Consider the following 10,851-nt stretch of genomic DNA (forward strand, 5'->3'; position numbering starts at 1 on the left):
ATCGCCTCGATTCTGCAGTGCAAGAAACTAAGTACATGTATGCAAACACTATATTAATAAGGAATATGCAAAACCACCAACGATACTGGACCTAAAAGAAATAAACAAAAGGCGAGAAAAGGACTGTTCAGCCAAAATCACCCCAATTATTGCGGAACATACGGAGTAGCACCCTCGCCAAAAATCAACGCCGGTCTCTCCTTGGCGATCTTCAAGATCGTCTGCGCAAAGACCGAGTTGGCCCACGCGAACCACGGCCGCGTGTAGTCTTTGATGTTGTTCACGTTGATGGACTCGTGCACCAGGCCTAGGAGGCTGGAGTTGCGCACGAGGTTGATAGATTCCTTAATCTCTTCGTCGGAATCGGATGTCATGGCTTGGACGAGGAGGGACATGGGCCAGGCGTTTTGGAGTCCGACTGGTGCGTTGTTAGTGGCTGGTAACCAAATGGAATGATGAGGGGGAGGAAAGGGAGGGTGAGCTTACTGTGTGGTCCTCCAATCCCGTGGAACGCACTTCCGGTGAGATAGTATGGATTCGACTCCTTGTCGAGGATCATCTTGCGGGTGTTCAGATAGACCTTGTCGTCCTTGTCGACGTAGCCCAGGATCGGCAACGCCAGGAGCGACGGGATGTTCGCGTCGTCCATTAAGATACGCGAGCCGTACCCGTCGACCTCGAAGGCGAAAACATCGCCGTACTTGGCGTGCTGGACGACGCCGTGCTCGCGCACAGCTCGATCAAGCCGCTCGCCGCGCTGCTGCAGGTCGCGCGCGAGATCGGCCTTGCCGCCCGCGGTACGGATCATCTCGGCGGTCTTCTTCAATTGCACGGCCATCATGGCGTTCGGCGGGATGAAGAATCCCAGGATGGTGGCATCGTCGCTGGGCCGGAACGCACTGCGAATCAGGCCTGTATGCCCGCTCAGCGGGTTGCCGATGCCCGCGAGGTTCAGCGTCTCGGTGCCCAGATCCGTCTTGCGCTGGAAGGTGTACTGGTTCTGGACGAACTGGCCTTGCTCGTTGAAGGTGGGTTTCGCCTGCGCGTCCAGCACTTTCAGGAGCGTCTGCAGCGCGGAGTACCACCTGTCCGTGAGGAACTCCGTCGACTTCGAATTTTCGTGGAATTCCGTGCTCAGCGCGAGAAAGTGAGCCAGCGAGTCGAGCTCATACTTGCACTCGAAGACCACAGACGGCTCATAGGCCGGGTGTACCCTGTCGTCCTGGCCGTTGTCGGTAAGCTTGAGACCGCTCGGCGGCGGAGGCTGGAACGCGTTGCAGTAAGGCGATTGGATGACGAACTCTGCTTGGGTGTTGATCGCGCCGAGGATAAGGTTATGCAGCTTTTTGTCTTTCTTCGTCAGAGACTGGTACCCGGCCAGCTGATTCGTCGAGTCGCGCAGCCACTCCGCATTGATGTCGCCCGTCACGACGAACGTCTGCGGGCCCTCCCACTGGGCGCCTTCCCGCTTGTGCTTACTCGACGCGGGCGTCTTGTCCGTGTGCCATCGGATGGTCGTGTCGAGGGTGTTGGGGAAGGCGTTTCGGAACAGTTGGGCGAGGTCTTTATCGACCATGCGCGAAGTGACATCTTCAATGACCTTCTCAACCGCCGGGGAAGAGAATGTGCGACATTCCGTGGCGGGTCGTTGGAAGGGCAGTTTTAGAGGCCCTTCGCTGTAGGGGGCACTGGTAGTGAGAGTTAGGTACCGCGCCCAAACGACACGAAAAAGCCGCGCAATAGAAATGGCAAAACCCACTGTCCTACAGATGCATAGTCGGTATAGTCCGGACAGGCTCGTCGGAGAAGATCCAATTCCTCTTGGGGTTCTTTCGCAAAGCCCTTTGCGCCGAGAGCTGCCAGAGCCAAGACCAGCGCTGTCGCAGAGCGAATCATCGTGAGCAAACAGGAAGATCTCCGCGTCAAAACGTTTATTTAGCAGATTAGAGAGCCGCCGATGATAGTCTTCTATTTACAAACCCCTCCAGCCAGGGCGGAGATTGAGGATGTTTAATTGGTTTTGCGATGGACGCGGAGATCCTGCCAGTTCGAATGCGGAGATCGAAAACGGGACGATCGGCAGACCCAAGAATGGATCGATAAAAGACCAGACCCGACCGTCGCAATGCAATGGAGAGAAGCGAAAGAATGGACGAGATTCTAGACGAAGAGATGGATAAAAGACTGGAGGAAATTGGAATGGAAACTGCGGGGAAATCCATGGGTCACGAGACGGGATCAATCAATGCAGTTTCAGGAATTAATTAATTACTACATCTAGCAAGTGATATTGATATTGTCCCCCTCCATGACAGCTTTATTTCTTGCCGAAAAACGACATGATGCTGCCCTGACCAGGCTTGGCTCCTCCTGCCTTGCCTCGGGGCGCACTCACGGCCGGTTTCTTCTTCGGCGGTTCGGGCTCGTCCTCGCTGAACGACTCCCACGATGGCTCCTCGACGGTCACTGAATCAAGTTGACGAGTTAGTGGTTGTGGACCTTATTACAATGACTGGTGGACGGAGAGATCTCACCCAGGTAGCCCTCCTCGTCCTTGACGGTCTTCTTCTTCATCACCTGGCGCTTCCCTCTCCGACGACCACCCTGCACGCGCACGTCCTCCTTCAGTTCCGGTTTGCTGGGAGGCGGTTGGTCGATAGGGTTGGACTCTTCTTCGACAGGTTCTGGCTCTGGTTCTGCAGGTTCTTCCGTGTCGGCCATCTCCTCGTCGTCATCCTCCATCATCTGTCGCAGCCGGTTCTGGCGCTCTTTCCGTGACTCGCGGGTGCCGGTCGACGTGGACTTGCCAGAATCCGGGAACAACTCTTCGGCTTCTTCCTCAGAGGCATCGTCCAAGACCACTGTGGCTAATTAGCAACGTACTACAGACAAGTAGATACCTTTCCCGTAAACTAACCGTCTTCCGTGTTACTATGTCCGGCCTGCGCGATATTAGTACCTTCAACAGAATTGACTGGGACGACCAGGGAACTTACCGATTCGGCACCAGAAGCAGCAGGGGTCTGCGACTCTTCCTTTTTCTGCTTGGGCTTGGCCTTGGCAAAGGAGCTGAAAAGGTTGCCCTTTTCTTTCTTTACCGGCGCAGACTTCTCGGGAGCTCCGGCTGATGCGGGGGGAGTGTCACGTTGGGATGGCGCTCCCGGACCGGCACTCTCCTTCTTGATCTCTGTCTTCGCCGGTGGTGCATCGTTCTGCGGTGGTCGTTTGGCCGGGATGGTGCTGGGCTTCGAAGCAGCTGGGGCCGGCGTCGGGACTGGCGGCCGCGTACCCGTCCTCCGCTATTGAACAAGGTCGCATTAGATCAGACCACAATGGACACCAGCGATCGGACACACCTTGACATTCGAATTTTGAATCATCCCCCACTTCCTGCCATACTCCAGCGGGTCCTCATGCGCATAATCAGCCACCGTTTCCCTCGCCACATCCGTCAAACCGTTGAGATCTTGCAGGATTGTAGGCTGGAGACTGTAAATGTAAACCGAAGCGATCGACTCGAACGTCGCTTTCGCATCTATACCAATATTAGCCACGCGAATCCCCTCCCAACTTTTCCCAGACCCGACTTGCCTTCCAAGTCCTCCTCGCGCACCAAGATAATCGACCGCCGTGTAATATGATCCGTAGTCATCTCGGCATCCTGATTCGGCAGCGAACTAGGTATATAAGGGCTGCTCGGCATGACGTCGCCGCCATTTTTCTCGTTTCCATTCACATGGGAGCCGTTCTTCGTCGCGGGGTCCGTCGCCCTCTGCGCGCCTGTAATGAGATATGTTGCATTGACGCTGTTCGGCTTCTTGTTGTTTTCGTTGCGGTGAAAGTCATACAGCATCCTTGTCGTGGGTTAGCCATTTGCCCCTCACCCAAATCTTCCAGAAAGAACCACATACTGTTTCGCCAGAGTGCTGTGGACTTGGAGAGCGCGGCTCAAAGAGCGATAGGTGACCTAGAGAAGCGTATTCGTGAGCGAGGGGCCGCCAGTCCAGTCCGGCGCGAGCTTGCTACCTACCGTCCGACTCTCGTTGAGAACCTTCTCCGCCAGATGCTTTTTGTAGTCAGGAATCGCCATGGTACTCAACTCCCCTGTCTGTCAGTACCTCTCTGCAAATATATCAGTATCGAGACCGGCGATGTGTCGGAGAAGACGATGTTCGATTGTCGACGATCCCATCGGACTCGACGCGTGCCCACCACTTTACGCGTATCAGTCAGCGAGTCTTGGCACTGAACCTAAGCTTCGTTCTCACTCCCTCACTCAATTCATCATTGACCACTTCGACTCTGCACCGTTCAATCATTCCACCTCCAGACCCCGATCGTGGACCCAAGACCTCGCGCGAGGTCTCCTCCAATCCCCCCCCACCTACCAACCTCGCTTCCCCCTTTTTGGTAGTTCGCTCCCAAATGGAGTCCTTCGACCTCTCCGACTCCACCGACTGGCTCGGCACGCCGCTATCTCTCCTCACGCCGCTCGAGTCCGCCCTCCGATGCCAAGTCTGCAAGGACTTCTTCGATAACCCGGTCATTACGTCCTGCAGTCATACCTTCTGCTCGCTATGTATTCGACGGTGTCTGAGTACTGAGGGGAAATGTCCCGCTTGTCGCAGCGGGGATCAGGAGCTGAAGCTGCGACGGAATTGGGCTGTTCAGGAGCTGGTCGACGCGTTTCAGTCTGCGCGCCCGAGTGTGCTGGGTCTGGCTAGGGAGGCTGCTGCTGCGGCGGCGGAGGGCGACAATGGTGGTGAAGGTGTGGCTGGGGAGGGCCCCGTCGCGAAAAAGAGGAAGGTCGTTGATCGCGACGAAGGAGACCGGGTTGTGGCGGATGGTGCGGCGGCGGCGGCGGCATCGGAGGGAAGACAGACTCGGTCGCGGAGTAGAGGGGTTACTACTGCGCCGTCGGAGGAAATGACTACGCCTGTGACGGAGGTCATTGATGATAGTCAGGATGAGGAGTTTCTTCCCGGTAGGTGATGGGCTTGTCTTGTCCAGTCTACTGGTTTTGCCTCGTGAATGGTAACTAATGTGTACTTAGATGATGGAATGGTGGCGTGTCCCTGCTGCGGCCGGAAGATGAAAAATGATGTGGTGTTTCAGCATTTGGATATATGCACAGGAAAATCGGCTCCTCCGAAGCCAGTATCGTTTGGGTACGTTTGTCCCAGCCTGGTGGCATGTACGTTGCTGACATGCTCGACCAGACCATTAAAAGCCCAGTCATCCCAGTCAACCACGACAAAGCCACCCGAGAGACTCCCCACGATTAATTACTCGCTATTGAAAGACAACGTGTTGCGGAAAAAACTCAAAGATCTGGGTATACCGAATTGGGGCCCGCGCGCCCTGCTACAAAAACGCCACACGGAATATATGAATCTATGGAATGCCAACTGCGACTCTAAATCACCTAAATCGAAGAGGGAACTCCTGCACGAATTGGCCGTTTGGGAGCGGACCCAGGGTGGCAATGCGACCTCTGCTGATTCCGGGAGTGCGGTCATGCGCAAGGATTTCGATGCGACGGCTTGGTCGACAAGCCATGACACCGACTTCAAACAATTGATCGCCAACGCACGGAAGCGGGGCGATATGATGGTCAAATCAACGATACCCCAAGCGGCTGCTCACTCGAGCGAATCGAATGGGCCCGTCCCGCTGGAACAGCCGGTAGTATCTCCCATTGCGACAGGAAACGAGCCGGGACGCGCCAATGCCCCAGTAGACCTCACCGTGGCAGACCCGGCTGGCGAGGCCCAGGGTCCCATTAATAGCCAGATTTCCAACGCTCCCCTCGGCTAAATGCCCGCCGATCGAGCAACCTGCCCTGTTCCGTATGAAAGATGGAAGCACGGCGCGCCTAACTAAGCAACGTCGCCAAGAACGGGGAAACGCCCCCAGATCATTGAGCCGCTGGCGCCTCCTCAACAGACATCCGGGAGAGTCTCTCTTCCAAGTCAGAATCTAATTTCTGCTCAGCTGCTGATGTCCGAGCAGCCTCTCTGGCACTCTGCTCGATGTTGTCGAGCTCGGCGAGCTTCTTCCGAGTCTCTTCCGCGGCCTTCTCTCCCCTCGCCTCCTCCTCTTTGCCCTCCAGCTCGGCAAGCTCGTCGTCGATCTCGGACTCGTCGATCTCAGGGCCAGCCTCGTTCATGATGTTGCCAACCTCGTCCACCTTGGACATCTCGTCGCGCAGCTCGTCGACCACATCCTCGACCCTGTCGGCCCCTCCAATCTGTTTGTGCAGCCCGCGAAGGGTGCCCGTGCTAGCCTCCATCACCTTGACATACTCCACCTGATCCGCCGCCTGCTCGATTTTGGTAAAGACTTCCTCGAGCTGCGTTAGAGTGTCCAGCCTCTGCTTCAGATTATGTTCCGCGAGCTTCTTAGAGCGAACTGCTGAAAGGGCCGAGATCCGATTCTTGTGGTGCAGCGCCGTCTTCGCAGTCAAATTCAGCTCGACAATCTTCTTCTCCAGACTCTCGACCTGCTTGGTCATGCTCGCCGTAAGCGCCTTGATCGAGGCAATAGTGGTATCTTGCTGGGTGATTTCACGGGGGGCATCGTCGGAGGGTCGGAACCGGATCGTCTGTTCGTAATTAGCATATGCGTGGTCCTGCATGGCCACAGGGGTATATATAGCGGTACCTTGCCGTCGTAAGCGATGGCTCCGCAGTCGCGGGATAAGTAAAGCAATAAAAGGTCAAAATCCGCATCAGACAGCTCACTCTCTTCACTCAGGGCTGTATCAAACGCGGCCTTAAAACTTTCCTTGGAATACACCAAGTCAGTCCTAGACGGGCTCATCCCCGTAACGCGCTTCACGACACGGCTCGCAGCCTCCTGCCTCAATATTAGCGGACTATTTCGCTGCACCTGCAAGCATCCTTACATAAACTCAAACATACCTTCAAATTCTCCACCAGCACCAACTCCTGAGACTGCAACCCAGGCGTGGCCTCCATATCAGACCCCAGCACCGCACCCCTCAACTGTCTCAGCCCCCAGCTCATCACATTCCACGGACTCAACGCCGCAGGGTCCACGAGATTCCACCGCGGCTTCTCGAGAACAGCCCCGCTGCCCTTATACGCCTGCAGGGGGACCATCGTCCGGTGATAAATTGCATCGTCCTAAGCAACCGGCGAATCAAAACCACGGTCAGTAACCAATCAAATAACCGGCGCAGCCCGTGTAACAACGACAATTATCAATCTCTATCGACACATACAATAACAGCAGCCAGGGCCACGGGCCGCCCCCACTCGGGGATCTCCAACTCCCGCAATAACAACTGGTCGGCGCGGAGAATGAGATGGTCGCTCTTGCGTTTCGAGTCGGTCGGCCCTGTAGTAGTAGAAGAAGACATGAAGCCGCGTTTGGCGGCGCTCGTCAGGGCATGCTGCCAGGCTGCTGTGTTGACGGCGTAGCCCTCGGGGTTCGTCTTTCGGAAAGTGGCAAAGTCGGAGTAGAGGGATGGGAGGCGATTTCTAGACGAGGTCGGGTGCGTGCTTGTTAGTTACTTGTGATCTGGTCGGACAAAGGATAGGTGTAACTGGGGGGAATAGGTACTTTCGGAAGGTGTCCAGAGAGAGGATGTAGTTTAGGAGATCGTTCATGTTGAGGGGCGAGTGTGGGGTGAAGGGTAGGTCATGGAGTGACGTCTGTAGGTTGTTTGTTGCTATGGCGGTTGCGGTGCTGCTGATCTGGTGGTTTGGACGTCGCCGACTTACAGTCGATCTTCGTCGTTTTGGGGTTGGTGTGATCGTCGCTATCGATAAGACACGGTCACGTGTTTATATTTGTATTCGGTCTATCTCCATACAAGATGCACATTGGGGAATATCATGAACTACAATGCTCAGATGGATGAATGAGATTAAGTCTAAGGACAGGTTACATTCAGGTCAATTGTTCGCAAGTCTATTATAATATACCGCTCGCCTCTCGTGCGCCCAGCCGGACCTTCGTCCAAAGAGAAGAAAAAAACGCTCAAGCTCGTTCAAAATCGTCATCGGGCCGGTCCTCGTTGTCAGGGAGGTCCTGAATCCCTGATTCCAGCGGATTCACAACCAGGGACCGGCGGTGCTGGCGTTTGTCGAGCTTCTCGCTGGTCTCTTGGGTGTCCATCGGGGGTACCGCGTCGAGGGACTCCTGCGTGTTCAGGCCTCTCGCCTCGAGATATTCCACTTGGATGGTGTGGCGAAGGTTATCGACAAATGCCTGCATCTCGGGCATGGGAAACACGCCTTCATTTCTGTCCAAGACACTGGCATATAAGTGTTCCGCCTCTTCTAGGCAGGCAGAGGCCAGCGAGGGTTGGCCGAGTTGGAGCCAGAGATCAGCCGCGAGAACACTCCACATCCCAGCCTTTCGGTACCGCGCACCCCATCTGACACCGGGCAGCGGCGGCCGCGACGCGTAGCAGGCTGATATGCGCTCGCTGAGCAACACCTGCCCGATCGAACCGACTAGGCCCAAGTCCATGGCCCGCATGGCCCACCTAGCCGCGCTTTCCGTGGCCAAGCCGCCGCGGGACTTCAGCAGTTCCACCGCCAGGGTGAGGCAGCGAAGAGCGTTCGGCACGTCGGAGCAACGCGTGTGATACGAGTAACAGGCGGTGTCCAGCATCTGGTCGATATCCCCGAGTTTGGTCTTGGCGGGCATGGAGACCGGGTTCAGGAGTAGGCTGATGGCGCACATTTCATGGACCCCCGCATGATACTTCCATGCTTTATCATTGGCGTAGTCGGACCGGATCAGTTCGTATGTGGAGGCGGCCAGTTTCCAGTCCCGCAGCATAAAGGCAAAGTCTGCCATCTTCCGCAGAACGGCCTCCGGGGCGTCGGGTCGGTAGAAGCCGCGAGCGCCATCATAGTTCCCACTCACCCCGCCCGCAGATCCCGTCAGGCTGGATCGAGAACTGGAACCGAACCCCGCCCATCTTCGCGACATGGACATGAAGCGACCGCTGATGCCGCGTCTCCGAGACGCCACTTGGTCGTTCCAGACGGTCACGCGATTCTCCATGAAAGGGATTACCGACTGCGCGACCAACTCCCGTACAAACGCCTTGATCGCCATGACATCCGACTCAAAGAGGTAGAGACGACCATCCGTATCTAGGTCGACGAGTGGCTCTGCTGTTCGTTAGGACCATAGTCAAACCCCTCGACGACAGGAGCGGCAGTGAATTGCTTACCTGCGCTGCCCGAGAGACGCTCCGCGGGCGAGACCCATTCACATTCCGGCACTTCGACGCTGTCATCATCGGTCACGACGCACTGGTTGCTGCGGAGCCGTAGGAGATGGCAGTGCAGGCCAAAATGCCGCTTCATCTGGTCGTACAGCTTGGTCGATTCGGCGATGTCGTCGCGGTCCTCGTCGTGGACGAGCACATAGTAGCGGAGGTACTCGGGATGGATCCACTCCGGTAACCGTCGATCTCCATTGGTCGTGTCCGCATACAGCTGTCGGAGAGTCTCCAATGGGCTGGTATTTCGAGAGCTGATGGCGATGACACTTGCGACCGGGTGACGAAACGTTTCGTGGGGCGTTGCGGACGGGATCGACAGGAGCTGGTGCAGGAAGTCGTTGTATAACGGAGAAATCGTCGAAGCCCCGGCCAAGTCCTTTGGGCGCAATGTCCGGGCCAGCGGATTCTCTGCGGCCTCCAAATCTTTGGCCAATGCCTCGTCGATCTGCGTCAAGGGAGGGGGTTGCCCCGGAGTCGCATCCGGAGGGTACCGCGCTTGCCCCCCCAAATCCACAAACCGCACCCCATAGTCCTCCCACCCACGACTCGACCCCACACTATCTCGGATCACGATCTTCCCCGGAACATTTTCCCCAAATGACCGTATTAACCCCCAGAAACCGCCCGGGAACCCCTTCTGGTGGACCAAGTCATCCGTATCGACCGACGCATAGACCCCGACCACGGGGGAGAATGACCGGGTAATCAACGAGCGCACATCCTCCGCCCCTTCAAACCGCCCTCCGTCTGGGGAGCCTAGCGAAGACCGATTGAGCTGGGGGGTTGACGACCTTAGCGACCGGGCATAGGGTGACGCAGAGCGGATCGGCAGTTCCGTCGTGGCGGACAGCGGCGGGGGGGATGGGCCGACAGACTGATCGACATGGTTCGAATCTAGAGACTGGACGGAATCGCGACGCTGCGACGCATGAGTCGAGTACCTGGAGGTGGAGGAGGCCCGCGCTACGCCGGGGGAAAATGACGGCGGAGGTTTGACCGGAGCAGCATCTCCGGGCGATGTCATGGACACCGAGGGGATTCGGACCAGCAAGTGACGGGGAGAAAGGAGAGGGTTGGAGGGCGCATGAACGGGTGGGCTTTCTCTTCCGGACTCCTTTGCTTCTTTCTTTCTCGTCTGTGTTATTTAATTCCGTATATTTTTCCGATCAAATGGATGTCAAGGGAGAGAAAGAGGGGGATTGAAGTCGGTTCAGATAGGGTGGAGGAGAGGATGGAGGAACAATAATCAGAACAAGCCAAGTCAGACCAAAGGAACAACACCTCCTGAACAAGTCAGGGTCCCACAATTTCAAAGTGAGGTCAGGATGAGGTGGAATGATCAGCAACTATGGTCCAGTAGAACTGATCAGAGGGATCTTGATTATCGATCAACCGGTCATTAGTTCTCCTTATTCTGATCCTGTCACATCCATCATCATGATCATCGTGACTGATTGACTTGATAGAGGATCGGCTGGATTGCGCAGGCGGTGAGCCCTGGTATGACGGGATTTACTTGGTCGATATTTTGATGACCAGTTCGGAGTCATGGATTGACTCATACTTTTCTCCTTCTCATG

The 10,851-nt window shown here is 56.2% G+C and overlaps 5 protein-coding genes across 5 annotated transcripts; 1 reads left to right on the top strand and 4 right to left on the bottom strand.

The window, feature by feature from the left end:
- Positions 1 to 9: 9 nt before the first annotated feature.
- Positions 10 to 1,759, bottom strand: BDW47DRAFT_88954 (glycoside hydrolase family 125 protein). The gene is made up of 2 exons (XM_024820134.1): positions 487 to 1,759; positions 10 to 418 (listed from the first exon to the last, which is right to left on the bottom strand). Exons 1-2 carry the CDS (start codon positions 1,574 to 1,576, stop codon positions 147 to 149), a joined length of 1,362 nt encoding a protein of 453 aa, XP_024674567.1. The 5' UTR covers positions 1,577 to 1,759; the 3' UTR covers positions 10 to 146.
- A 365-nt stretch (positions 1,760 to 2,124) lies between these two features.
- BDW47DRAFT_88956 (uncharacterized protein) lies at positions 2,125 to 4,181 on the bottom strand. The gene is made up of 8 exons (XM_024820135.1): positions 4,031 to 4,181; positions 3,912 to 3,967; positions 3,592 to 3,854; positions 3,357 to 3,535; positions 2,997 to 3,299; positions 2,918 to 2,942; positions 2,535 to 2,861; positions 2,125 to 2,466 (listed from the first exon to the last, which is right to left on the bottom strand). The coding sequence occupies exons 1-8, from the start codon at positions 4,088 to 4,090 to the stop codon at positions 2,318 to 2,320; spliced, it is 1,362 nt and encodes a 453-aa protein (XP_024674568.1). The 5' UTR covers positions 4,091 to 4,181; the 3' UTR covers positions 2,125 to 2,317.
- A 113-nt stretch (positions 4,182 to 4,294) lies between these two features.
- rad18 (E3 ubiquitin-protein ligase RAD18) lies at positions 4,295 to 5,867 on the top strand. Its single transcript, XM_024820136.1, has 3 exons — positions 4,295 to 4,984; positions 5,054 to 5,168; positions 5,220 to 5,867. The coding sequence occupies exons 1-3, from the start codon at positions 4,426 to 4,428 to the stop codon at positions 5,815 to 5,817; spliced, it is 1,272 nt and encodes a 423-aa protein (XP_024674569.1). The 5' UTR covers positions 4,295 to 4,425; the 3' UTR covers positions 5,818 to 5,867.
- On the bottom strand, positions 5,868 to 7,723 carry BDW47DRAFT_88963 (putative vacuolar sorting protein SNF7 family protein). The gene is made up of 5 exons (XM_024820137.1): positions 7,588 to 7,723; positions 7,247 to 7,505; positions 6,924 to 7,148; positions 6,664 to 6,858; positions 5,868 to 6,604 (listed from the first exon to the last, which is right to left on the bottom strand). The coding sequence occupies exons 1-5, from the start codon at positions 7,632 to 7,634 to the stop codon at positions 5,918 to 5,920; spliced, it is 1,413 nt and encodes a 470-aa protein (XP_024674570.1). The 5' UTR covers positions 7,635 to 7,723; the 3' UTR covers positions 5,868 to 5,917.
- Positions 7,724 to 7,943: 220 nt separating this feature from the next.
- BDW47DRAFT_101325 (TRAPP III-specific subunit 85 family protein) lies at positions 7,944 to 10,676 on the bottom strand. Its single transcript, XM_024811633.1, has 2 exons — positions 9,218 to 10,676; positions 7,944 to 9,155 (listed from the first exon to the last, which is right to left on the bottom strand). Exons 1-2 carry the CDS (start codon positions 10,293 to 10,295, stop codon positions 8,008 to 8,010), a joined length of 2,226 nt encoding a protein of 741 aa, XP_024674571.1. The 5' UTR covers positions 10,296 to 10,676; the 3' UTR covers positions 7,944 to 8,007.
- Between the last annotated feature and the right edge of the window lie 175 nt (positions 10,677 to 10,851).

Source organism: Aspergillus candidus (assembly GCF_002847045.1).
Source record: "Aspergillus candidus strain CBS 102.13 unplaced genomic scaffold BDW47scaffold_8, whole genome shotgun sequence".
NCBI lineage: Eukaryota > Fungi > Ascomycota > Eurotiomycetes > Eurotiales > Aspergillaceae > Aspergillus > Aspergillus candidus.

Bases quoted from the DNA above. Each gene is read 5' to 3' on its own strand.
- BDW47DRAFT_88954 (XM_024820134.1), bottom strand. From the start codon at position 1,576: ATGGTCGATAAAGACCTCGCCCAACTGTTCCGAAACGCCTTCCCCAAC. The intron at 419-486 runs GTAAGCTCACCC...ACAACGCACCAG, and splicing joins CGGGATTGGAGGACCACACA to TCGGACTCCAAAACGCCTGG.
- BDW47DRAFT_88956 (XM_024820135.1), bottom strand. From the start codon at position 4,090: ATGGCGATTCCTGACTACAAAAAGCATCTGGCGGAGAAGGTTCTCAAC. The intron at 3,536-3,591 runs GCAAGTCGGGTC...ATATTGGTATAG, and splicing joins GCGCGAGGAGGACTTGGAAG to ATGCGAAAGCGACGTTCGAG. The intron at 2,943-2,996 runs GTAAGTTCCCTG...AATATCGCGCAG, and splicing joins CTGCTTCTGGTGCCGAATCG to GCCGGACATAGTAACACGGA.
- rad18 (XM_024820136.1), top strand. From the start codon at position 4,426: ATGGAGTCCTTCGACCTCTCCGACTCCACCGACTGGCTCGGCACGCCG. The intron at 4,985-5,053 runs GTAGGTGATGGG...ATGTGTACTTAG, and splicing joins GGATGAGGAGTTTCTTCCCG to ATGATGGAATGGTGGCGTGT. The intron at 5,169-5,219 runs GTACGTTTGTCC...ATGCTCGACCAG, and splicing joins CCGAAGCCAGTATCGTTTGG to ACCATTAAAAGCCCAGTCAT.
- BDW47DRAFT_88963 (XM_024820137.1), bottom strand. From the start codon at position 7,634: ATGAACGATCTCCTAAACTACATCCTCTCTCTGGACACCTTCCGAAA. The intron at 6,859-6,923 runs GTATGTTTGAGT...ATATTGAGGCAG, and splicing joins TGCTGGTGGAGAATTTGAAG to GAGGCTGCGAGCCGTGTCGT. The intron at 6,605-6,663 runs GTACCGCTATAT...AATTACGAACAG, and splicing joins CCATCGCTTACGACGGCAAG to ACGATCCGGTTCCGACCCTC.
- BDW47DRAFT_101325 (XM_024811633.1), bottom strand. From the start codon at position 10,295: ATGACATCGCCCGGAGATGCTGCTCCGGTCAAACCTCCGCCGTCATTT. The intron at 9,156-9,217 runs GTAAGCAATTCA...AACGAACAGCAG, and splicing joins GCGTCTCTCGGGCAGCGCAG to AGCCACTCGTCGACCTAGAT.